Source organism: Rana temporaria, chromosome 11, assembly GCF_905171775.1.
Source record: "Rana temporaria chromosome 11, aRanTem1.1, whole genome shotgun sequence".
Taxonomy (NCBI): Eukaryota; Metazoa; Chordata; class Amphibia; order Anura; family Ranidae; genus Rana; species Rana temporaria.
This window is the reverse complement of record NC_053499.1, coordinates 9,501,430-9,529,183: the sequence shown is the minus strand read 5'-3', so window position 1 is coordinate 9,529,183 and position 27,754 is coordinate 9,501,430. Positions and strand designations below refer to the sequence as shown.

Here is a 27,754-nt window from a genome sequence, read left to right as displayed (position 1 = left end):
AGGGGTGGGCGGGAAGGGTGGTTGCCCTGGGCACCAAAGGTTTACTGTAGGAATGGGGGCCCCTTCCTTCTGTTACAAGGCTGACAGGAGTAGTGATAGCGGCAGTGATTTTGACAAGCGAGAGAAACGGTGGCTGTAGGATCCTCTAAGCTTCCACATCATGAACAATGGGGGCAGTTTGGAATCTTCGCCCTGGGTACTAGATGACCTGGTCCTGGCACTGCCCATCTGACTCCTAGATGAGTACATTGTGGTTGTAAATGTTCCTGTTTAAAAAAAATAAAAAAACATGTCATACTTACCTCAACTGTGCAGTTCGTTTTGCACAGTGTGGCCCCCCGATCCACATCTTCTGGGGTCCCACGGCGGCTCTCGCTGCTCCTCCCCGCAATAGACAATCCCCTCTCTCCCGAGGGGGTTACCTTGCAGGCACGCTCCTGTGTCATACACTCGGCGTCAATAGCCGCCGAGTGTATGACTCTATCCCACCATGGATTAATATCCATGGTGCAGTACCGCATTTGGCCAGAGGTGCAGGGGTGCCTCCAAATGTGATCTCCAAGTGTTTCCGAGTGTATCATGTAGTGCAATGCAATCATGCCTTCCCAAGGGCCATTATATAGCAATACCTTCTTTTTTTATATATACATTTATGTTTATTGTACATACCGTAAAGGCCGAGTTTTTCAGCACATTTTTTGTGTGCTGAAAATGCCCCCCTCGGCTTATACTCGAGTCACCATTTTGTGCCTGATATCCCGAACTTTGGGGACCTGGGACCAGCCGGACTTGGCACACATGTAGCCCCACTCTTCCTCTACAAGTGCGCAAAGTGTGTTGTCCGGGGGACCTACGGCCGGGGAGAACCGATTTTTCAAATTCGAGCACCCCTTCCATAGACTCCCATGTTAAACGGTAATTTCTCCGGTAACTTTGGGGACCCGGTGCCGGCTGGCCATAGGTCCCCTGGATGCGACACTTGGCACACATGAGTTCTCCTCTACAAGTGTGCAAAGTTTGCTGTCTGGGGGACCTACGACCGTGGAGCACTGATTTTTTATTTTTTTTTCCAAATCCAGGCACCCCTTCTATATACTCCCATTAAATGTAAGTCTAGTCATAGGTACAGTGAGGCATGGACACAGTGAGGCACAGCGAGGCATGCAGATGGACACCCTAATCTTATACTCAAGTCAATACGTTTTCACAGTTTTTTGTGGTAAAATTAGGTGCCTCGGCTTATATTCGGGCCGGCTTATACTCAAATATATAGGGTAATTATATTTTAATTTTTTTTATACAATGTGTCAAATAAATTCTTTCTATGCCCTGAAAAAAAATAAAATCAATAAAAAAATGCTCTTTTGATAGTCAATTTCGTCGCAGGGTTATTGCTAGGGTTGTCCCGATACCACTTTTTTAGGACTGAGTACGAGTACCGATACCTTTTTTCAAGTACTCGCCGATACCGAATACCGATACTTTTTTTTAAATGTGTCCCCAAATGCAGCCATGTCCCCCCCAGATGCAGCCATGTCCCCCCATTATCCAGCCATGTCCCCCCCATATGCAGCCATGTCCCCCCATTATCCAGCCATGTCCCCCCCCCATATGCAGCCATGTCTCCCCCATATGCAGCTATGTCCCCCCATATCCAGCCATGTCTCCCCCCCCCCCCATCCAGCCATGTCTCCCCCCATGCAGCCATGTCTCCCCCCCATATCCAGCCATGTCCCCCATATGCAGCCATGTCTCCCCCCCCATCCAGCCATGTCTTCCCCCCCCCCCCATCCAGCCATGTCTCCCCCCCATGCAGCCATGTCTCCCCCCCATGCAGCCATGTCTCCCCCCCATGCAGCCATGTCTCCCCCCCCCATGCAGCCATGTCTCCCCCCCCCCCCATGCAGCCATGTCTCCCCCCCCCCCCCCATGCAGCCATGTCTCCCCCCCCCATGCAGCCATGTCTCCCCCCCATGCAGCCATGTCTCCCCCCATGCAGCCATGTCTACCCCAATGCAGCCATGTCTCCCCCCCCATATCCAGCCATGTCCCCCTTACCTGGATCCCCACTATCGCCGACTGGTTAATACGGGCGGGGAACATTACAGCTTTGAATAGCTGTAATGATTCGCTCCGCGTATAGACACTCCCCCTCGCTCAGGATTGGACAGTTCACCCGAGCAAGGGGGAGTGTCTATACGCGGCGCGAATCATTACAGCTATTCAAAGCTGTAATGTTCCCCGCCCGTATTACCCAGTCGGCGGTAGCGGGGATGCAGCGTAACGGCGGCGGGATGCGGCTTAACGGCGGGGGGGGGAGTATTCTATTTCGGTATCGGGGGTATTTGCGGGAGTACAAGTAGTACTGCAAATACTCGGAATCGGTCCCGATACCGATACTAGTATCGGGACAACCCTAGTTATTGCCTATTTAACCAACGCATACTGAAGCTAAATTTGGCCTGGCTATCTAAGCTTCAGTGACCTCTAGTCACCAAAGGGTTAATCATTTTTGTATTGCTGCCTCAGCATTTCTGACTTCAGTCGTCCCGCTTTATGTGATCGGATTATTTCTTACATTAGGTATTGGCAGGGATACATCACGCTGTGCCTGCAGCTGGACAGACGGTCGGAGGCCCTGACCAGTATCGTGTATCTGGATGACATGAGTCTGATCGATGAGAATAACGGTTAGTGGATGAATGTCTTCTTCATATTCATTTTGTGTTTGGATTGGACGGACTAAACAAAAGGGCGGAAATACGATCATCTACTCTTCATTTATACAGAATGCATTATAGTGACCCTAGTAGGAAGAAGAGCCGGCAAGACTGTAATCCTTGAAGTGTTGTTTATTGGTACATCAGAGTGACAATAAAACAATAAAGCTGACGCGTTTCGTCAATAGCGTTAGTTGGATTAAAGTGACCTTGTCGCATACTGCAGATCCTGTTCAAATTTGGTTAATACCTGCAAACCTGTTGAACTTGGCTTTGATCACTAGGAATGATTCGCTGAAATCTGCTGGCAAACCGGCACTTTCCAGGACCTTTAACCGCCTAGGACTACCACTGACCTGTTGCTGACTTCCATGGCACCACTATATAATGTACTGACATAGAGGTCAGCAGGAGGAACCTGTGGGGGAACCCAGAAGGTCAACACTCCCACTCCCACTGACACCAATGATGGGGCACTATTCCTCCCACTGACACCAATGACGAGGGGCCTATTCCTCCCACTGACGCCAATGATGAGGGGCCTATTCCTCCCACTGACACCAATGACGAGGCGCCTATTCCTCCCACTGACACCAATGACGAGGCGCCTATTCCTCCCACTGACACCAATGACGAGGCGCCTATTCCTCCCACTGACACCAATGACGAGGCGCCTATTCCTCCCACTGACACCAATGACGAGGGGCCTATTCCTCCCACTGGCACCAATGACGAGGGACCTATTCCTCCCACTGGCACCAATGATGAGGGACCTATTCCTCCCACTGGCACCAATGATGAGGGACTTATTCCTCCCACTGGCACCAATGATGAGGGACCTATTCCTCCCACTGACACCAATGACGAGGGGCCTATTCCTCCCAATGACGAGGGACCTATTCCTCCCACTGACACCAATGACGAGGGGCCTATTCCTCCCACTGACACCAATGACGAGGGGCCTATTCCTCCCACTGACACCAATGACGAGGGGCCTATTCCTCCCACTGACACCAATGACGAGGGGCCTATTCCTCCCACTGACACCAATGATGAGGGGCCTATTCCTCCCACTGACACCAATGGCGAGGGGCCTATTCCTCCCACTGACACCAATGATGAGGGACCTATTCCTCCCACTGACACCAGTGACGAGGGGCCTATTCCTCCCACTGACGAGGGGCCTATTCCTCCCACTGACACCGATGACGAGGGGCCTATTCCTCCCACTGACACCGATGACGAGGGGCCTATTCCTCCCACTGACACCGATGACGAGGGGCCTATTCCTCCCACTGACACCAATGACGAGGGGCCTATTCCTCCCACTGACACCAATGATGAACGGCCTGTTCCTCCCACTGACACCAATGACGAGGGGCCTATTCCTCCCACTGACACCAATGACGAGGGGCCTATTCCTCGCACTAGCCAGTCTGGCCCTCCTAAAATCTGAAGGACAGTAAACTATTTTAATATTTTTAAAACAAAAACGCCAAGATGAACCCAAAGCTGTGCATTTCCATTCGGTTTTCCATTCACGACCTTCTGTTTCATTCCTCAGGTCTGTTACCGGAGACGATGGACGAGTGGAAAAGTATTCTGCACTTGGCGCAGACCTGCGGAGCTCACCGCCAGGGCGTGACAAACGGCGACGCCCTCACCAACGGCCATTCCGATTGGACAAGCTGCATTACTGTGGAGAATGTGGCACTTCTATTGGCCAAAGTGATTGGCCCCGATAAAACGTTGCCGTATTTGGAGGAATGGGGCCTGACGGAGAATGTGTCTGAGAGGTATTCCCAGGTCTGCGAGGTCATGAAGGTGGCGGAGAAGAGACAAAGGTAATAAAAATAACTAAATTATAAAGCTAGTGGACCTGTTGTGTGTTTTTTTTTATTTTTTTTATATTGTCCTGTTTTTAACCCCTTAGAGCTGGTACTTGCTGACCCTTTAAGGGCTTAAGAACGCCAGGAGGCGGAGACAGGGCTTATGGGCATGTGACCGCCGTGATTGGCTGTCATGGTGGTCACATAATCAGAAACCTCCCGATCGCAAGCAGCGAACGGGAGCTATCAGATAGGAAGCGCACAGTGCTATCGGCGCTATTGCATGAAATTTATGCAGCTGCTCGGCACCAAGGCCCAGCCACGAGAGGCTGCATATTTCCATGCGTTTAGGGCCTAGGGGTTAAAGAGACTGAACAATGTTGTATGTGTGTGTGTGTGTATATGTATATGTGTATATATATATATATATATATATATATATATATATATATATATATGCCTAGTAATTCCCTAGCTTCTTGTAGTTAAAGGGTCACTAAAGGAAAAATCGTTTTTCCTCTGAATTCTGAGTTCTGTCTTGTCATTTTCTCCCTACTTCCTGGTTGTGTAGATAAGAAAATGATCACTGAGCGAGGAGTTCTCAGTGTGGTCAGTAACGTGCTCGCTCCCTCTGCTTAGACTACAGGTCTGCGTGAGAACGTTGTGCACGTCTCTGTAGATTGCAAGGAGCTGTGAGATCGTGGGTGTGTCTAACACCTCAGCACCTCCTCTCTATCTGAAAGATTCGTTTCAGGCTCTGCCCTGCCTGGATCCCGCCCCCTTTGCTAAGAGGAAAACTTCACTAAAGACACAACTGACTTTCCAAGCAGCTGCCTAAGGAGGACAAACGTTGCAGAAAAGCCCAAAAAAAAATGGGAAATCTTTCACTCGGTTTCATCATCAGATACAATATCATTGCAATATAAAACTTATTATCAAATGTATGTTGCTGGTTTTTCTCCCTATGCAATAATGCATGTGCCTCCTAATCCCATCCCATCCCTCTCTCACCTCAATATGACCTCCATCCATCCATCCGTTCATCCCATCCCTCTCTCACCTCAATATGACCTCCATCCATCCATCCATCCATCCCATCCCTCTCTCACCTCAATATGACCTAGATCCATCCATCCATCCGTTCATCCCATCCCTCTCTCACCTCAATATGACCTCCATCCATCCATCCCATCCCTCTCTCACCTCAATATGACCTAGATCCATCCATCCATCCGTTCATCCCATCCCTCTCTCACCTCAATATGACCTAGATCCATCCATCCATCCCATCCCTCTCTCACCTCAATATGACCTCCATCCATCCATCCATCCGTTCATCCATCCCATCCCTCTCTCACCTCAATATGACCTCCATCCATCCATCCATCCCATCCCTCTCTCACCTCAATATGACCTAGATCCATCCATCCGTTCATCCCTCTCTCACCTCAATATGACCTAGATCCATCCATCCATCCGTTCATCCCATCCCATCCCTCTCTCACCTCAATATGACCTAGATCCATCCATCCATCCGTTCATCCCATCCCTCTCTCACCTCAATATGACCTAGATCCATCCATCCATCCCATCCCTCTCTCACCTCAATATGACCTCCATCCATCCATCCATCCGTTCATCCCATCCCTCTCTCACCTCAATATGACCTAGCTCCATCCATCCGTTCATCCCATCCCTCTCTCACCTCAATATGACCTAGATCCATCCATCCATCCGTTCATCCCATCCCTCTCTCACCTCAATATGACCTAGATCCATCCATCCATCCCATCCCTCTCTCACCTCAATATGACCTCCATCCATCCATCCATCCCTTCATCCATCCCATCCCTCTCTCACCTCAATATGACCTCCATCCATCCATCCATCCCATCCCTCTCTCACCTCAATATGACCTAGATCCATCCATCCGTTCATCCCTCTCTCACCTCAATATGACCTAGATCCATCCATCCATCCGTTCATCCCATCCCATCCCTCTCTCACCTCAATATGACCTAGATCCATCCATCCATCCGTTCATCCCATCCCTCTCTCACCTCAATATGACCTAGATCCATCCATCCATCCCATCCCTCTCTCACCTCAATATGACCTCCATCCATCCATCCATCCGTTCATCCCATCCCTCTCTCACCTCAATATGACCTAGATCCATCCATCCATCCGTTCATCCCATCCCTCTCTCACCTCAATATGACCTAGATCCATCCATCCATCCCATCCCTCTCTCACCTCAATATGACCTCCATCCATCCATCCATCCGTTCATCCATCCCATCCCTCTCTCACCTCAATATGACCTAGATCCATCCATCCATCCGTTCATCCCTCTCTCACCTCAATATGACCTAGATCCATCCATCCATCCGTTCATCCCATCCCTCTCTCACCTCAATATGACCTAGATCCATCCATCCATCCGTTCATCCCATCCCTCTCTCACCTCAATATGACCTAGATCCATCCATCCATCCCATCCCTCTCTCACCTCAATATGACCTCCATCCATCCATCCATCCGTTCATCCCATCCCTCTCTCACCTCAATATGACCTAGCTCCATCCATCCGTTCATCCCATCCCTCTCTCACCTCAATATGACCTAGATCCATCCATCCATCCGTTCATCCCATCCCTCTCTCACCTCAATATGACCTAGATCCATCCATCCATCCCATCCCTCTCTCACCTCAATATGACCTCCATCCATCCATCCATCCGTTCATCCATCCCATCCCTCTCTCACCTCAATATGACCTAGATCCATCCATCCATCCGTTCATCCCTCTCTCACCTCAATATGACCTAGATCCATCCATCCATCCGTTCATCCCATCCCTCTCTCACCTCAATATGACCTAGATCCATCCATCCATCCCATCCCTCTCTCACCTCAATATGACCTAGATCCATCCATCCATCCCATCCCTCTCTCACCTCAATATGACCTCCATCCATCCATCCGTTCATCCCATCCCTCTCTCACCTCAATATGACCTCCATCCATCCATCCATCCCATCCCTCTCTCACCTCAATATGACCTCCATCCATCCATCCATCCGTTCATCCATCCCATCCCTCTCTCACCTCAATATGACCTCCATCCATCCATCCATCCGTTCATCCATCCCATCCCTCTCTCACCTCAATATGACCTAGATCCATCCATCCATCCGTTCATCCCATCCCTCTCTCACCTCAATATGACCTAGATCCATCCATCCATCCGTTCATCCCATCCCTCTCTCACCTCAATATGACCTCCATCCATCCGTTCATCCCATCCCTCTCTCACCTCAATATGACCTCCATCCATCCATCCGTTCATCCCATCCCTCTCTCACCTCAATATGACCTCCATCCATCCATCCGTTCATCCCATCCCTCTCTCACCTCAATATGACCTAGATCCATCCATCCATCCGTTCATCCCTCTCTCACCTCAATATGACCTAGATCCATCCATCCATCCGTTCATCCCATCCCTCTCTCACCTCAATATGACCTAGATCCATCCATCCATCCCATCCCTCTCTCACCTCAATATGACCTAGATCCATCCATCCATCCATTCATCCCATCCCTCTCTCACCTCAATATGACCTAGATCCATCCATCCATCCGTTCATCCCATCCCTCTCTCACCTCAATATGACCTCCATCCATCCGTTCATCCCATCCCTCTCTCACCTCAATATGACCTAGATCCATCCATCCGTTCATCCCTCTCTCACCTCAATATGACCTAGATCCATCCATCCGTTCATCCCATCCTTCTCTCACCTCAATATGACCTAGATCCATCCATCCATCCGTTCATCCCATCCCTCTCTCACCTCAATATGACCTCCATCCATCCGTTCATCCCATCCCTCTCTCACCTCAATATGACCTAGATCCATCCATCCATCCCATCCCTCTCTCACCTCAATATGACCTAGATCCATCCATCCATTCATCCCATCCCTCTCTCACCTCAATATGACCTAGATCCATCCATCCATCCGTTCATCCCATCCCTCTCTCACCTCAATATGACCTCCATCCATCCATCCATTCATCCCATCCCTCTCTCACCTCAATATGACCTAGATCCATCCATCCATCCGTTCATCCCATCCCTCTCTCATCTCAATATGACCTAGATCCATCCATCCATCCCTCTCTCACCTCAATATGACCTCCATCCATCCGTTCATCCCATCCCTCTCTCACCTCAATATGACCTAGATCCATCCATCCGTTCATCCCATCCCTCTCTCACCTCAATATGACCTAGATCCATCCATCCATCCGTTCATCCCATCCCTCTCTCACCTCAATATGACCTCCATCCATCCGTTCATCCCATCCCTCTCTCACCTCAATATGACCTCCATCCATCCGTTCATCCCATCCTTCTCTCACCTCAATATGACCTAGATCCATCCATCCATCCGTTCATCCCATCCCTCTCTCACCTCAATATGACCTAGCTCCATCCATCCGTTCATCCCATCCCTCTCTCACCTCAATATGACCTAGATCCATCCATCCATCCCATCCCTCTCTCACCTCAATATGACCTCCATCCATCCATCCATCCGTTCATCCCATCCCTCTCTCACCTCAATATGACCTAGATCCATCCATCCGTTCATCCCATCCCTCTCTCACCTCAATATGACCTAGATCCATCCATCCATCCGTTCATCCCATCCCTCTCTCACCTCAATATGACCTAGATCCATCCATCCGTTCATCCCATCCCTCTCTCACCTCAATATGACCTCCATCCATCCATCCCATCCCTCTCTCACCTCAATATGACCTACATCCACATGTGCGAAAGTGATTTGATGAATGGATGGATGGATATAGGACAGTCTGATCCGTGCATCAAATCACTTTTGCACGTATCAGACTGTCCTCTATCCATCCATCCATTCATCAAATCCCTTTAGCTCTAATCATTCTGACCTACATCCATCCATTCATCAAATCCCTTTAGCGCGTATTAAACTCTCCTCTATTTATCCATCCATTCATCAAATAACTTTGGCTGTTATGAGTTTTTTCTACATTCATCCATCCATTCATCAAATCCCTTTCACATGTAATAAACTGTCCTATATCCATCCATCCATTCATCAAATCTCTTTCGCACGCATAAGACTGTCCTATATCCATCCATTCATCAAATCCCTTTCGCTTTTATCAGTCTGACCTACATCTATCCATTCATCAAATCACTCTCTCAATTCAGTCTGACCTACGTCCATCCATCCGTTCATCAAATCTCTATCGCACGTGTGGATGTAGGTCAGACTGAGCTGTGAGAGGAATTTGATGAATGGATGGATGGATAGAGGAGACTGATACGTACGAAAGGGATTTGATGAATGGATGGATGTAGTTCAGACCAATAAGAGCAAAAGGGATTTGATGAATGGATGGATAAATAGAGGACAGTTTAATACGTGTGAAAGGGATTTGATGAATGGATGGATGGATATTAGGACAGTCTGATAACAGCGAAAGGGATTTGATGAACGGATCAGACTGTCCTATATACATCCATCCATCAAATCCCTTTCGCTCTTATCAGTCTGACCTACATCCAGAGACAGCGGACATGGTACAGGAGGTGGAGGACAGAGACAGCGGACATGGTACTGGAGGTGGAGGACAGGGACAGCGGACATGGTACAGGAGGTGGAGGACAGAGACAGCGGACATGGTACAGGAGGTGGAGGACAGAGACAGCGGACATGGTACTGGAGGTGGAGGACAGAGACAGCGGACATGATACAGGAGGTGGAGGACAGAGACAGCGGACATGGTACAGGAGGTGGAGGACAGAGACAGCGGACATGGTACTGGAGGTGGAGGACAGAGACTGCGGACATGGTACTGGAGGTGGAGGACAGAGACAGCGGACATGGTACTGGAGGTGGAGGACAGGGACAGCGGACATGGTACAGGAGGTGGAGGACAGAGACAGCGGACATGGTACAGGAGGTGGAGGACAGGGACAGCGGACATGGTACTGGAGGTGGAGGACAGAGACTGCGGACATGGTACTGGAGGTGGAGGACAGAGACAGCGGACATGGTACTGGAGGTGGAGGACAGGGACAGCGGACATGGTACTGGAGGTGGAGGACAGAGACTGCGGACATGGCACAGGAGGTGGAGGACAGGGACAGCGGACATGGTACTGGAGGTGGAGGACAGAGACTGCGGACATGGTACTGGAGGTGGAGGACAGAGACTGCGGACATGGCACAGGAGGTGGAGGACAGGGACAGCGGACATGGTACTGGAGGTGGAGGACAGAGACAGCGGACATGGTACTGGAGGTGGAGGACAGAGACTGCGGACATGGCACAGGAGGTGGAGGACAGGGACAGCGGACATGGTACTGGAGGTGGAGGACAGAGACAGCGGACTTGGTACTGGAGGTGGAGGACAGGGACAGCGGACATGGTACAGGAGGTGGAGGACAGGGACAGCGGACATGTTACTGGAGGTGGAGGACAGAGACAGCGGACTTGGTACTGGAGGTGGAGGACAGAGACTGCGGACATGGTACTGGAGGTGGAGGACAGAGACTGCGGACATGGTACTGGAGGTGGAGGACAGAGACAGCGGACATGGCACAGGAGGTGGAGGACAGGGACAGCGGACATGGTACTGGAGGTGGAGGACAGAGACAGCGGACATGGTACTGGAGGTGGAGGACAGGGACAGCGGACATGGTACAGGAGGTGGAGGACAGAGACAGCGGACATGGTACAGGAGGTGGAGGACAGGGACAGCGGACATGGTACTGGAGGTGGAGGACAGAGACTGCGGACATGGTACTGGAGGTGGAGGACAGAGACAGCGGACATGGTACTGGAGGTGGAGGACAGGGACAGCGGACATGGTACTGGAGGTGGAGGACAGAGACTGCGGACATGGCACAGGAGGTGGAGGACAGGGACAGCGGACATGGTACTGGAGGTGGAGGACAGAGACTGCGGACATGGTACTGGAGGTGGAGGACAGAGACTGCGGACATGGCACAGGAGGTGGAGGACAGGGACAGCGGACATGGTACTGGAGGTGGAGGACAGAGACTGCGGACATGGCACAGGAGGTGGAGGACAGGGACAGCGGACATGGTACTGGAGGTGGAGGACAGAGACAGCGGACTTGGTACTGGAGGTGGAGGACAGGGACAGCGGACATGGTACAGGAGGTGGAGGACAGGGACAGCGGACATGTTACTGGAGGTGGAGGACAGAGACAGCGGACTTGGTACTGGAGGTGGAGGACAGAGACTGCGGACATGGTACTGGAGGTGGAGGACAGAGACTGCGGACATGGTACTGGAGGTGGAGGACAGAGACTGCGGACATGGTACTGGAGGTGGAGGACAGAGACTGCGGACATGGCACAGGAGGTGGAGGACAGAGACAGCGGACATGGTACTGGAGGTGGAGGACAGAGACTGCGGACATGGTACTGGAGGTGGAGGACAGAGACTGCGGACATGGCACAGGAGGTGGAGGACAGGGACAGCGGACATGGTACTGGAGGTGGAGGACAGGGACAGCGGACATGGTACTGGAGGTGGAGGACAGAGACAGCGGACATGGTACAGGAGGTGGAGGACAGAGACAGCGGACATGGTACAGGAGGTGGAGGACAGGGACAGCGGACATGGTACAGGAGGTGGAGGACAGAGACAGCGGACATGGTACTGGAGGTGGAGGACAGGGACAGCGGACATGGCACAGGAGGTGGAGGACAGAGACAGCGGACATGGTACAGGAGGTGGAGGACAGAGACAGCGGACATGGTACAGGAGGTGGAGGACAGGGACAGCGGACATGATACAGGAGGTGGAGGACAGGGACAGCGGACATGGTACAGGAGGTGGAGGACAGGGACAGCGGACATGTTACTGGAGGTGGAGGACAGAGACAGCGGACTTGGTACTGGAGGTGGAGGACAGAGACAGCGGACATGGCACAGGAGGTGGAGGACAGGGACAGCGGACATGGTACTGGAGGTGGAGGACAGAGACAGCGGACATGGTACTGGAGGTGGAGGACAGGGACAGCGGACATGGTACTGGAGGTGGAGGACAGAGACTGCGGACATGGCACAGGAGGTGGAGGACAGGGACAGCGGACATGGTACTGGAGGTGGAGGACAGAGACTGCGGACATGGTACTGGAGGTGGAGGACAGAGACTGCGGACATGGCACAGGAGGTGGAGGACAGGGACAGCGGACATGGTACTGGAGGTGGAGGACAGAGACAGCGGACATGGTACTGGAGGTGGAGGACAGAGACTGCGGACATGGCACAGGAGGTGGAGGACAGAGACAGCGGACATGGTACAGGAGGTGGAGGACAGGGACAGCGGACATGGTACAGGAGGTGGAGGACAGAGACAGCGGACATGGTACTGGAGGTGGAGGACAGGGACAGCGGACATGGTACAGGAGGTGGAGGACAGGGACAGCGGACATGTTACTGGAGGTGGAGGACAGAGACAGCGGACTTGGTACTGGAGGTGGAGGACAGAGACTGCGGACATGGTACTGGAGGTGGAGGACAGAGACTGCGGACATGGTACTGGAGGTGGAGGACAGAGACTGCGGACATGGTACTGGAGGTGGAGGACAGAGACTGCGGACATGGCACAGGAGGTGGAGGACAGAGACAGCGGACATGGTACTGGAGGTGGAGGACAGAGACTGCGGACATGGTACTGGAGGTGGAGGACAGAGACTGCGGACATGGCACAGGAGGTGGAGGACAGGGACAGCGGACATGGTACTGGAGGTGGAGGACAGGGACAGCGGACATGGTACTGGAGGTGGAGGACAGAGACAGCGGACATGGTACAGGAGGTGGAGGACAGAGACAGCGGACATGGTACAGGAGGTGGAGGACAGGGACAGCGGACATGGTACAGGAGGTGGAGGACAGAGACAGCGGACTTGGTACAGGAGGTGGAGGACAGAGACAGCGGACATGGTACTGGAGGTGGAGGACAGGGACAGCGGACATGATACAGGAGGTGGAGGACAGGGACAGCGGACATGGCACAGGAGGTGGAGGACAGAGACAGCGGACTTGATACAGGAGGTGGAGGACAGGGACAGCGGACATGGCACAGGAGGTGGAGGACAGAGACAGCGGACATGGTACTGGAGGTGGAGGACAGAGACAGCGGACATGGTACAGGAGGTGGAGGACAGAGACAGCGGACATGGTACAGGAGGTGGAGGACAGGGACAGCGGACTTGATACAGGAGGTGGAGGACAGGGACAGCGGACATGGTAGTGACAGCCAGGCAGATTGGTATTGTTCGCAGTGACAGCCAGGCAGACTGGTATTTTTGGTAATGACAGCCAGGCAGATTGGTATTGTTCGCAGTGACAGCCAGGCAGACTGGTATTTTTGGTAATGACAGCCAGGCAGACTGGTATTGTTCGCAGTGACAGCCAGGCAGACTGGTATTGTGGGTAATGACAGCCAGACAGACTGGTATTGTTTGTGGGTAATGACAGCCAGGCAGACTGGTATTGTTAGTAGTGACAGCCAGGCAGACTGGTATTGTTGGTAATGACAGCCAGGCAGACTGGTATTGTTAGTAGTGACAGCCAGGCAGAATGGTATTTTTGGTAATGACAGCCAGGCAGATTGGTATTGTTCGCAGTGACAGCCAGGCAGACTGGTATTGTGGGTAATGACAGCCAGACAGACTGGTATTGTTTGTGGGTAATGACAGCCAGGCAGACTGGTATTGTTTGTGGGTAATGACAGGCAGATTGGTATTGTTCGCAGTGACAGCCAGGCAGATTGGTATTGTTCGCAGTGACAGCCAGGCAGACTGGTATTGTGGGTAATGACAGCCAGACAGACTGGTATTGTTATGCAGCACATAAAAGAGCTGATCACCTGCATGTAACACAGACACCATTCTGTAAACTTGGAGGAAGGTTAGTGGGCTGGAGGAGGCGGGAATATGTGTGGGAGGAGGGAGGAGAATCGAATGTGTATAGGCAGAGGGGCGGGAATATGTGTGGGAGGAGAGAGGAGAATCGAATGTGTATAGGCAGAGGGGCGGGAATATGTGTGGGAGGAGAGAGGAGAACATGATGTGTATAGGCAGAGGGGCGGGAAGGGGTGTATACTGGGGGTGGTTTGGGCGGAGTGCTGCTAAAGTGTGCATGAGAACTTTGCTCGTTCTCATCCACACTTGGAAACTAAAAAATCGCTTCTGCACATGCGCGAACCGCTAAGCCTAATGGGAACTGTAGTTCCCATTAGGCGGTGATGTTTAGAACAAGAACGCGCACCGCAAAAGCAGCATGTCAGGAGAAAGAAAACTAAGGACGGACGGAAGATACAATGAATGTCCTTTTAAACAGGTACAGCAAGATTTTAAACAATAATTATGACGTTTTTCGTTCACATATGTGTGAAGACTATATTTTAAACCAATAAAAATTTTTCCTTTAGTGACTCTTTAACTTGTAGGCAGGAGCAGTTAGCTAGTTTGCCACTAGGTGGCTCTGTGCCAGAATAGTGTCTGCTTATAGCAGATAGTGGCCCAGATTCAGGTACCACTTGCGCTTTATTTGCGGAGGCACAGGGCAACGATTTTGCCCTGCGCCCACGCAAATATTTTGCGCTGCCCTCGATTCACGGAGCAGTAGCTCCGTAAATTGCGAGGGCGCGCCGGCAAAATTGCCCGGCGTAAGCGCGCGCAATGTAAATGATCCCGCCGGGGGCAGGAATCATTTAAATTAGTCGCGCTCCCGCGCCGAGCGTAGAGCGCATGCTCCGTCGGGAAACTTTCCCGACGTGCATTGCGGCAAATGACGTCGCAAGGACGTCATTTGCTTCAAAGTGAACGTGAATGGCGTCCAGCGCCATTCACGAATCACTTACGCAAACAACGTAGATTTTAAATCTCGCGACGCGGGAACGTGGGTATCCTATAGCATTGGCTGCGCCTGCTATTAGGATGCGTAACCTTACGCGAAACCCGACGTACGCAAACTACGTAATTTGCGTACGCAGGGCTCGCGCAACGTTGTGAATCGGTGTTAGTATGCAATTTGCATACTATACACAGATCACAATGGGAGCGCCCCCTAGCGGCCATCGCAAGAATGCAGCCTAAAATCTGCGTGGCATAAGAGCCTTATGCCACGCAGATTTTAGGCTGCAGTCGGCGTAACGAGTTCTCTGAATCAGGAGAACTTGTTACGCCGGCGCAAGTCAGCAATTGCGCTGCGTAACTATGGTTACGCAGGCGCAATTGCTACCTGAATCTGGGCCAGTGTAATCAGGTGCTAGGCCTTTTTTTAGGTAGAGCTCTCCTGCAGTGATGTCATGGGTGGGACGGAACCCATATAAAAGCCAGGTTGTGACACCTGGGGCATGGGTGCTAAACGCACCACCAGCAAATGTGGGCCCTGGACAGGGCAGCAGGCTGGAAACAAGTAGACCTGCATCCAGGAGAGCCAGCTGTAAACTTTCTGTCCCTTTTTATGGAGGAGGTCTTTTTGCCGGGAAAAATTGTTGGACCACTTGGTCCTTTTTCTTCTGTCACTTTTCTATGTTTAACCAATCCGCTTACTGATAACATTGGAGAGATTTTTCGGTTTATATTACTTTTTTTTTTTTTTCATTTTCTTTTTTTTCTTCCCCAGGGCCTTAATTCAGTCTATGCTGGAGAGATGCGAGCGATTTCTGTGGTCGCAGCAGGCGTGATCCTGCCACGCGTTGGACAATAAACGGACGCTGAGAGATTCCGCATCCTGTGCCTCTATTGGAGCAAACTCTTCAATGACTTCTGTACGTCTTATTTATGTGTTCACAATTCTGGAGATGAATGTTACAAAGTATCAGACCTCAGTGCCTAAACCTGGACCGTCTTCCATTCCGCAGCCGCTAGAACGCCAAGCCGGACATGAACAGATCTGGCAAACGCTAGCTTATCAAAGTCAAGTGCTGAAAGGAGGAATCTGATTGGCTGCTGGAAACAAAAAAAAACAGATCTTCCTTCAGACACTGATTAGCCAGTATTCCCTGTTATGATGATGTCAGTTCACCAATCGCCGTTCAACAAAAGCGCACAGAGGAGACGTATCGGTGATTCCCCTGGCAGCTTATCAAATGACTTCTTTTTTTTTTTTTATGTACTGGAACGATGAGATCTGTGAGCTCATTGGTTGTCTTTAGCAACACCCTCACACTCCTTTCAGAGATTTATTTTCACTGACAGTATATTCCGTATTCACAGCTTGAATCTTCTATCACACACCTCCGTCATTCTTGTCTGTTCATTGTTGTGTCATGTCCTGTTTAAAAAGTTAGGATTTATTTTTTTGAGTAAAAATATTTTTGATGTGCAGAGTTTTTTTGTTTTTTTGGAAACATTTTAGGAAATTGCAATACATGGCTTATTGGTTAAAGGGCCATACACCTTGAAAAATAAAAATGTTTATTTATACTGTGTGTATGTATATGTACTGTGTGTGTGTGTGTGTGTATATATGTACTGTGTGTGTGTATGTATATGCACAGTGTGTATATGTACTGTGTCTGCATGTACTGTGTGTATATATGTACTGTGTGTGTGTGTGTGTGTGTGTGTGTGTATATATATGTACTGTGTGTGTATATGTACTGTGTGTGTATATGTACTGTGTGTGTATGCACAGTATATGTGTGTGTGTATATCCACAGTATGTGTGTGTGTGTGTGTGTGTATGCACAGTATGTGTGTGTGTGTGTGTGTATGCACAGTATTTATGTGTGTGTGTGTGTGTGTGTGTGTATGCACAGTATTTATGTGTGTGTGTGTGTGTGTGTGTGTGTGTATCTGTATATGCACAGTATGTGTGTGTGTATATGCACAGTATGTGTGTGTGTATGCACAGTGTGTGTGTGTATGCACAGTATGTGTGTGTGTATGTATATGTACTGTGTGTGTGTATGCACAGTGTGTGTGTATGTATATGTACTGTGTGTGTGTGTGTATGCACAGTGTGTGTGTGTGTGTGTGTGTATGCACAGTATGTGTGTGTGTATGTATATGTACTGTGTGTGTGTATGCACAGTGTGTGTGTGTGTATGCACAGTGTGTGTGTGTGTATGCACAGTATGTGTGTATGTATATGTACTGTTTGTGTGTGTATGCACAGTGTGTGTGTGTGTGTGTGTGTGTATGCACAGTATGTGTGTATGTATATGTACTGTGTGTGTGTATGTAAAGAATAAAATGGTGGACTTTGCAATTTTTTATGTTGCATGGCATTTTTCAAACGCATTTTTTTTTTTCATTTTATGCAATAGACACTGGGAAGAGGGGGAGCCAATGAGCAGGCCACTCGCAATCGTTCCCCAGAGAGGCAGAACGGCAATCTGCCTATGTAAACAAGGCAGAGCTCAGTTCTGACAGGGAAGAAGATAAAAATCTGTGTTCCTGCTAAGCAGCAACACCGATCCCTGTCTTCATCCAGTCAGACCATCCCCCACACAGTTAGCAAGCGCCTCCTAGGGACACATTTAACCCTTTGATCGCCCCTGGTGTTAACCCCTTCCCTGCTGTACCCCAAGTCATAAGCTCTTTACCAAGATTGGAGATGACGCAATGCACCTCTGAGTCTTGTTTGCCGCCACCCCACAAAATGGAGCGACTGTTGTAAAGTGTAATAAAGAAAAGAAACGACTTGGTCTCCATTCTTCTCCGTTGGAAATCCTTTGATCTTCTCTGATAGCTATTGGTGCTTTAAATGTATTTACACTCACCGGTCACTTTATTAGGTACACCGTGCTAGTCCCGGGTTGGACCCCCTTTTGCCTTCATTCTTGGTGGAATAGATACAGCAAGGTGTTGGGAACGTTCCTCAGAGATTTTCCTCCATAGTGACATGATGACATCACACAGTTGCTGCAGATTTGTCGGCTGCAAGATACCAATCTTCCGTTCCACCCAAGGGGTCTCTATTGGATGAGATGCGGTGAGTGTGGAGGTCATTGGAGGACAGGGATCTCATTGTTCAGTGGTGAGATGATTGGATCTTTGTGACATGGTGACATTATCCTGCTGGGAGGAGCCATCAGAAGATGGGGACACTGGAGTCATAAAGGGATGGACATGGTCACCAACAATACTCGGGGAGGCCGTGGTGTATAAATGATGATCAATTGGTACTAAGGGGCCCAAAGTGTGCCAAGAAAATATCCCCCCCACCATTACACCCCCACCACCAGCCTGAACCGGTGATACCCCATCCCCCCCACCATTACACCCCCACCACCAGCCTGAACCGGTGATACCCCATCCCCCACACCATTACACCCCCACCACCAGCCTGAACCGGTGATACCCCATCCCCCCCACCATTACACCCCCACCACCAGCCTGAACCGGTGATACCCCATCCCCCCCACCATTACACCCCCACCACCAGCCTGAACCGGTGATACCCCATCCCCCACACCGTTGCACCCCCGCCACCAGCCTGAACCGGTGATACCCCATCCCCCCCACCATGACACCCCCAGCACCAGCCTGAACCGGTGATACCCCATCACCAGCCTGAACTGGTGATACCCAATCCCCCCCAACCATTACACCCCCAGCACTAGCCTGAACCAGTGATACCCCCCCCCCACCATTACACCCCCACCACCAGCCTGATCCGGTGATACCCCCCCCACCACCAGCCTGAACCGGTGATACCCCATCCCCCCACCATTACACCTCCACCACCAGCCTGAACCGGTGATACCCCATCCCCCCCACCATTACACCCCCACCATCAGCCTGAACCGGTGATACACCATTCCCCCCCACCATTACACCCCCACCACCAGCCTGAACCGTTGATACCCCATCCCCCACACCGTTACACCCCCGCCACCAGCCTGAACCGGTGATACCCCATCCCCCACACCATGACACCCCCACCACCAGCCTGATCCGGTGATACCCCATCCCCCCCACCATTACACCCCCACCACCAGCCTGAACCGGTGATACCCCATCACCAGCCTGAACTGGTGATACCCAATCCCCCCCAACCATTACACCCCCACCACCAGCCTGAACTGGTGATACCCCATCCCCCCCACCATTACACCCCCACCACCAGCCTGAACCAGTGATACCCCATCCCCCCCACCATTACACCCCCACCACCAGCCTAAACCGGTGATACCCCATCCCCCACCACCAGCCTGAACCTGTGATATCCCATCCCCCACACCATTACACCCCCACCACCAGCCTGAACCGGTGATACCCCATCCCCCCCACCATTACACCCCCACCACCAGCCTGAACCGGTGATACCCCATCCCCCACCACCAGCCTGAACCAGTGTTACCCCATCCCCCCCACCATTACACCCCCACCACCAGCCTGAACCGGTGATACAAGGCAGGATGGATCCATGCACCAAATTCTGTCCCCCACCATCTGAATGTCGCAGCTGAAATTGAGACTGATCAGACCAGACAACATTTTTCTAATCTTCTATCGTCCTATTTTGGCGATCTGTGCCAATTGTATCCTCAGTTTCTTGTTCTTAGCTTACCAGAGTGGCACCCGGTGTGGTCTTCTGCTGCTGTAGCCCATCTGCTTCAAGGTTGGATGTGTTGTGTGCGATCAGAGATGGTATTCTGCATACCTTGGGTGTAACGAGTGGTTATTTGAGTTACTGTTGCCTTTCTATCACCTGCAACCAGTCTGCCCATTCTCCTCTGACCTCCTGAAAGCGGAGTTCCGGCCATAATTTTAAATATAAAAACTTTTTAAATATAAATACCCCTGTAATACACAAGCTTAATGTATTCTACTACAGTTAGTCTGTAAATTAAGGTCCATTTTGTTAGGTTGTTACAGCATTTAGACACTTTATAAAACAGAAATTGACTGGGGCCATCTTATGTGTGGGCATCATGAAGCCAGACTGTATGACTTCCTGGATTTCAGCCTCGCACATGCTCAGTGCTGTACAAGCAATGTAATGGTTTCAGATCAGGTTTCAATAGCAACGGGAGTGTCAGAGGAAGTGACAGGGGTGGGTGACGGGGAGGATGGAGATGACAGGGGTGGGTGACGGGGAGGATGAAGATGACAGGGGTGGGTAACGGGGAGGATGGAGATGACAGGGGTGGGTGACGGGGAGGATGGAGATGACAGAGGTGGGTGACGGGGAGGATGGAGATGACAGGGGTGGGTGACAGGGAGGATGGAGATGACAGGGGTGGGTGACGGGGAGGATGGAGATGACAGGGGTGGGTGACAGGGAGGATGGAGATGACAGATGGAGATGACAGGGAGGATGGAGATGACAGGGGTGGGTGACAGGGAGGATGGAGATGACAGGGGTGGGTGACGGGGAGGATGGAGATGACAGGGGTGGGTGACGGGGAGGATGGAGATGACAGGGGTGGGTGACGGAGAGGATGGAGATGACAGGGGTGGGTGACGGGGAGGATGGAGATGAAAGATGGAGATGACAGGGAGGATGGAGATGACAGGGGTGGGTGACGGGGAGGATGGAGATGACAGGGGTGGGTGACGGGGAGAATGGAGATGACAGGGGTGGGTGACGGGGAGGATGGAGATGACAGGGGTTGGTGACAGGGAGGATGGAGATGACAGATGGAGATGACAGGGGTGGGTGACGGGGAGGATGGAGATGACAGGGGTGGGTGACGGGGAAGATGGAGATGACAGGGGTGGGTGACGGGGAGGATGGAGATGACAGGGGTGGGTGACGGGGAGGATGGAGATGACAGGGGTGGGTGACGGGGAGGATGGAGATGACAGGGGTGGGTGACGGGGAGGATGGAGATGACAGGGGTGGGTGACGGGGAGGATGGAGATGACAGGGGTGGGTGTCGGGGAGGATGGAGATGACAGGGGTGGGTGACGGGGAGGATGGAGATGACAGGGGTGGGTGTCGGGGAGGATGGAGATGACAGGGTGGGTGACAGGGAGGATGGAGATGACAGGGGTGGGTGACGGGGAGGATGGAGATGACAGATGGAGATGACAGGGGTGGGTGACGGGGAGGATGGAGATGACAGATGGAGATGACAGGGGTGGGTGACGGGGAGAATGGAGATGACAGGGGAGGATGGAGATGACAGATGGAGATGACAGGGGTCGGTGACAGGCAGGATTGAGATGACAGGGGTCGGTGACAGGCAGGATTGAGATGACAGGGGTGGGTGACGGGGAGGATGGAGATGACAGATGGAGATGACAGGGGTCGGTGACAGGCAGGATTGAGATGACAGGGGTGGGTGACGGGGAGGATGGAGATGACAGATAGAGATGACAGGGGTCGGTGACAGGCAGGATTGAGATGACAGGGGTGGGTGACGGGGAGGATGGAGATGACAGGGGTGGGGCTGTATATTGGCGTAGCTCTAGCAGGCAGCACACACATGGTTCGATCTCTGCTAACACTGATGACAGGCTGGACACACCCCCCCGGCTGCTGTCATCTTCATCCCAGCCAGCCGGCATTGAGGAGCCCACACTGCCGCACGGTCCCCCCCCCCTCCTGATACCCCGCCCACATTCGTCCAGCGGCCAGATTATTGCTGGGATGCTGAGAGTGACAGGGGGTGGGGCAGTATGTTTCAAAGACAACCGCAATGCTTCCCTTGGCGGTGGGCGGGGCTGTTAAACATCTCTCCGCCTCCGCCCGCCCTCCAGCCCGCCCCCTCCAGCCCGCTCGCTCGAGCTGAAACAGCGACGATCCTTCAGCCCTGCCTCCTGGGATTGATCACAAACATGTCCCAGGAGATATAGCAGCGCTGCGCCGCGGCGGGTGAAAGAAACTCACGGCGATAACAAAGTGAGTTTTTAAAATAAAAAAAAAACACATGCCAAATATGTTTAAGGGGGCAGTATGCTATACAAAGCTTTAAAGTTAAAAAAGAGGGTGGAACTCCGCTTTAAGGCATTTTCCCTGCCACTCACTGGATATTTTCTCCTTTTCTTGCCATTCTCTGTAAACCCGAGAGATGGTTGTGTGTGAAAATCCCAGAAATGCTCAGACCAGCCCGTCTGGCATCAACAACCATGCCACATATTCAAAGTCACCTAAATCCCCTTTCGTCCCCATTATTCTGATGCTCAGATTGAACTTCGGCAAGTCGTCTTCACCACGTAGAGATACCTAAATGCATTGAATTGCTGGCATGTGATTGGCTGATTAGCAATTTGTGTTACGAAGCAACAAATGTACCTAATAAGCTGTCTGGTGAGTGTATATGTTTATATATATATATATATATATATATATATATATATATATAGGGCTAGATTCAGAGCCAGTTACGCCGGCGTATCAGTAAATACGCCGTCGTAACTCTGAATCTACGCCGTCGTAAATTTAAGCGTATTCTGTAAACCAGATACTCTTAAATTAGGCTAAGATACGAGCGGCGTAAGTCTCCTACGCCGTCGTATCTTAGGGTGCATATTTACGCTGGCCGCTAGGTGGCGCTTCTGTCGATTTCAGCGTAGAATATGCAAATGAGCTGGATACGCCGATTCAGAAACGTACGTGCGCCCGGCGGATTTTTTTAAGTCGTTTGCGTAAGGCTTTTTCCGGCGTAAGGTTACTCCTGCTATATGAGGCATAGCCAATGTTAAGTATGGACGTCGTTCCCGCGTCAAATTTTTCAAATTTCACGTCGTTTTCGTAAGTCGTTCGCGAATAGGGCTTTGCGTAAATTACGTTCACGTCGAAAGCATTGACTATTTGCGACGTGATTAGGAGCATGCGCACTGGGATACGTTTACGGACGGCGCATTTGCCGTTCGTGAGAAACGTCATTTACGTGGGGTCATGTTTTATTTACATAAAACACACCCACCTCTAGAGAATTTGAATTCGGCACGCTTACGCCGGCAGATTTACGCTACGCCGCCGCAACTTACGGAGCAAGTGCTTTGTGAATACTGCACTTGCCTCTCTAAATTGCGGCGGCGTAGCGTAAATAACATACGCTACGCCCGCACAAACTTACGTCCCCCTACCTGAATCTAGCCCATACTCTTTTAGCCTGGTTTAATGACAGTGAATGAGGTAAGAATGGGTTCTGGGGTCCCACAAGCTTTCAGTTAGCAAATAACTGAGATGGGCCTTATTATGGTCATAGAGGTGGGCAGAGTCGCGAAGTCTGCCTGTGGAGGAGTTTTATCCTCTCCGGCTTCCGTACAGCCTTGAAGTGTCATGTGACACGTAGAGCCCGCCTCCTCAGGTTCATGTGAAACGCAGCGCTCACGTCCTCAGGATCCTGTGAAACGCAGCGCTCGCCTCCTCAGGAACATGTGACGCGCAGCGCCCACGTCCTCAGGATCATGTGACGCGCAGCGCCCGCCTCCTCAGGTCCATGTGAGCGGGGATTACTAGGAGTGACGTCAGAGCCGGGAGATCGCAGTGATGGGTGAGTGAGGGAAATTCAAACCGGACGCCTTATACCGGGACCTATATAATACCGCTGTGTGATTGTATTCTTTAGGCTGCTGTGTAAGACCAGGCCGCCCAACTTCCTGCTGTCTGTGTCCCCACAGGGTACATTCACCTCTCTGTGTCCTGGTGTCACTGCAATAGAAATTGAGGAAAAAAAAAACACCCTAATTCTCAGTTGTCACCAGAGCAGGAACAGAGGGAAAATCTGGTAATGGGGGGCACTGGTTTCAATAATCACTGTCTCATCTCCCCACACAGCATACAATCTGATTGTACGATCGCCTCCAGGTCCACCACAGGGGCCCGCCTGATTGGGTGATAATTGGTCAGCAGCTACACAAAGTGTACGTGTGAATGTACCCCGCTGCTGTCCCCGAGTTGTACCCCGCTGCTGCCCCCGAGCTGTACCCCGCTGCTGCCCCCGAGCTGTACCCCGCTGCTGTCCCTGAGCTGTACCCCGCTGCTGTCCCTGAGCTGTACCCCGCTGCTGTCCCCGAGCTGTACCCCGCCGCTGCCCCCGAGCTGTACCCCGCCGCTGCCCCCGAGCTGTACCCCGCCGCTGCCCCGAGCTGTACCCCGCCGCTGCCCCCGAGCTGTATCCCGCTGCTGTCCCCCCGCTACTGTCCCCGAGCTGTATCCCCCCCCGCTGCTGTATCCCGCTACTGTCCCCGAGCTGTATCCCCCCCCTGCTACTGCCCCCGAGCTGTACCCCGCCGCTGCCCCCGAGCTGTACCCCGCCGCTGCCCCGAGCTGTACCCCGCCGCTGCCCCGAGCTGTACCCCGCCGCTGTCCCTGAGCTGTACCCCGCCGCTGCCCCCGAGCTGTACCCCGCCGCTGCCCCCGAGCTGTACCCCGCCGCTGCCCCCGAGCTGTACCCCGCCGCTGCCCCCGAGCTGTACCCCGCCGCTGCCCCCGAGCTGTACCCCGCCGCTGCCCCCGAGCTGTATCCCGCCGCTGTCCCCCCGCTACTGTCCCCGAGCTGTATCCCCCCCCCGCTACTGTCCCCGAGCTGTATCCCCCCCCGCTACTGTCCCCGAGCTGTATCCCCCCCCGCTACTGTCCCCGAGCTGTATCCCCCCCCCCCCGCTACTGTCCCCGAGCTGTATCCCCCCCCCCCGCTACTGTCTGGAGCTGTATCCCCCCCCCTTCGTGCCTGCAGGAAGAACGTTTTTGTAAGATGCGTCTTGCGTTTCGTTATTTTAGTGCAACTTATGTGCTAAAAGCGTATAATGCGTGTTGAGGAAAGCGCACATGCGTTTCCTAATGCGTTGGGCCCCAGACCTGGAATAGTTAATAACCGGGAAGAATGATCCTGACATTGGCGACATGTAAATATTTATTATTTATATGCAGATATGAAATGTTTCTAGAATTCTAGGTAATATTTGTATCATTCCCGGTCTTGTGGGTTCAGCAGCGTTTCCTTCCCATTGATTGGTTATGGGTTGTTCTCATAGTTGTGATGTCAGATGATCGGAAGGCGGGGCTTAGTATTTGTTGGGTAGCCCCGCAGGCCTGTAGCGATTGGGGTCACCTCCGTTCCTCCCCCAGTGATTGGCTTGCTGGTCCAGCCGGCTGTCCTCCGCTCCTCTGCCGCTGCCTCGCATCTGGACGGCTTCTCTTACATCGCTAGAGAAAGATGGAGACCAGAGTCAGTACACGGGTGGGGGGGGGGCTGATCGACCTGTCTGATGTCCTAAGCCAGGAGTAGAAAGGGGCACAATCCCCCCCCCCCCCCCGCTGACACCCAGAAAGGGGCACAATTCCCCTTTACCCCCCTGCTGACACCCAGAAAGGGGCGCAATTCCCCTTTACCCCCCTCCTGCTGACACCCAGAAAGGGGCGCAATTCCCCTTTACCCCTCCTGCTGACACCCAGAAAGGGGCGCAATTCCCCCCCCCCCTGCTGGCACCCAGAAAGGGGCGCAATTCCCCTTTATCCCCTCCTGCTGGCACCCAGAAAGGGGCGCAATTCCCCTTTACCCCCCCTCCTGCTGGCACCCAGAAAGGGGCGCAATTCCCCCCCCCCCCCCCGCTGACACCCAGAAAGGGGCACAATTCCCCTTTACCCCCCTGCTGACACCCAGAAAGGGGCGCAATTCCCCTTTACCCCCTCCTGCTGACACCCAGAAAGGGGCGCAATTCCCCTTTACCCCTCCTGCTGACACCCAGAAAGGGGCGCAATTCCCCCCCCCCCTGCTGGCACCCAGAAAGGGGCGCAATTCCCCTTTATCCCCTCCTGCTGGCACCCAGAAAGGGGCGCAATTCCCCTTTACCCCCTCCTGCTGGCACCCAGAAAGGGGCGCAATTCCCCCCCCCCCCCTGCTGGCACCCAGAAAGGGGCACAATTCCCCCCCCTGCTGACACCCAGAAAGGGGCGCAATCCCCCCCCCCATCCCCCGCTGGCACCCAGAAAGGGGCGCAATTCCCCCCCCCTGCTGGCACCCAGAAAGGGGCGCAATTCCCCCCCCCCTGCTGGCACCCAGAAAGGGGCGCAATTCCCCCCCCCTGCTGGCACCCAGAAAGGGGCGCAATTCCCCTTTACCCCCTCCTGCTGGCACCCAGAAAGGGGCGCAATTCCCCTTTACCCCCTCCTGCTGGCACCCAGAAAGGGGCGCAATTCCCCCCCCCCTGCTGGCACCCAGAAAGGGGCGCAATTCCCCCCCCTGCTGACACCCAGAAAGGGGCGCAATCCCCCCCCCCCCCATCCCCCGCTGACACCCAGAAAGGGGCACAATTCCCCCCCCCCTGCTGACACCCAGAAAGGGGCGCAATCCCCCCATCCCCCGCTGACACCCAGAAAGAGGCATAATCCTCCCCCCTGCTGGCACCCAGAAAGGGGCGCAATCCCCCCCCCCCCCATCCCCCGCTGACACCCAGAAAGGGGCACAATTCCCCCCCCCCCCCCCGCTGACACCCAGAAAGGGGCACAATCCCCCCCCCGCCGACACCAAACATGGAGCACTGTTTACTCCCACTACTGTAGGGACATATTCTACTTCCAATGCCCGAAGTCCGGCCCCTCTGAAGTCAGAAGGACAGTAATCTGGCTCCTCACCCAGAAAGTTGGGAGACCCCTGTCCTGAGCCATGAGAGGGCTTTGTGAGCATTAGCCCATTCCTGCCCGTCCCAACACTGGACTCGTATGACGTTTTTTTCTTTTTTTTTTTACTTACCTGACCCCTCGAAAGTCCCGCGGCGTGAACGCGCAGGCTTCTGGGCAGGCTTCTCGGCTCATTCATAGGTTGATTGAAAGCAGCGCAGCCAGATCCAATGACGCGGCGCGCCGGGGCCGAGTGATACAGTGAGTGGCTATGGCCGCCGGCTGTATCACGGGACTGCGCCCACAAGGACTTTCCTCCATGCGAGGGAGTTTGCATGAAGGTGGAAAGTTCTTGCAGGGAGGAGCCGAGAGAGCCGCCGTGGGACCCCAGAAGGCCACTCTATGCAATACAAGCTGCACAGTGGAGGGACGTATAACATGTTCATTTTTTTTTTTTTTTAAGTAACAAAGCTTTAGTGTTCTTTTAACAAATATTTACACATTTCACATTGAAAAAAGCAAAAAAAAAATAAAAAAAAATTATTTATATTTAAAATAAAAAATATAAATATAAAAAATTAATTTGTAAAAAACTGTTTCAATGCTTTATCATAGCATTGCTGGACTG

General features: G+C 52.4%; 3 protein-coding genes across 3 annotated transcripts in view; 2 read left to right on the top strand and 1 right to left on the bottom strand.

Annotated features, from left to right (window-relative positions):
- HPS5 (HPS5 biogenesis of lysosomal organelles complex 2 subunit 2) overlaps positions 1–16,985 on the top strand; it is a 55,764-nt gene extending 38,779 nt beyond the window's left edge. The window contains exons 21-23 of the mRNA XM_040327992.1: positions 2,584–2,690; positions 4,285–4,564; positions 16,282–16,985. Coding sequence (XP_040183926.1) covers positions 2,584–2,690; positions 4,285–4,564; positions 16,282–16,342 — 448 coding nt within the window. The 3' untranslated portion in view covers positions 16,343–16,985. The remainder of the gene's footprint in view (positions 1–2,583; positions 2,691–4,284; positions 4,565–16,281) is intronic.
- A 6,983-nt stretch (positions 16,986–23,968) lies between these two features.
- The window catches only part of SAAL1 (serum amyloid A like 1), a 67,551-nt gene continuing 63,765 nt past the window's right edge, over positions 23,969–27,754 (top strand). The window contains exon 1 of the mRNA XM_040327988.1: positions 23,969–24,058. Coding sequence (XP_040183922.1) covers positions 24,055–24,058 — 4 coding nt within the window. The 5' untranslated portion in view covers positions 23,969–24,054. The remainder of the gene's footprint in view (positions 24,059–27,754) is intronic.
- LOC120917013 (serum amyloid A-5 protein-like) overlaps positions 25,403–27,754 on the bottom strand; it is an 8,065-nt gene continuing 5,713 nt past the window's right edge. The window contains exon 4 of the mRNA XM_040327991.1: positions 25,403–25,713. Within this exon, the coding sequence (XP_040183925.1) occupies positions 25,572–25,713 (142 nt within the window). The 3' untranslated portion in view covers positions 25,403–25,571. The remainder of the gene's footprint in view (positions 25,714–27,754) is intronic.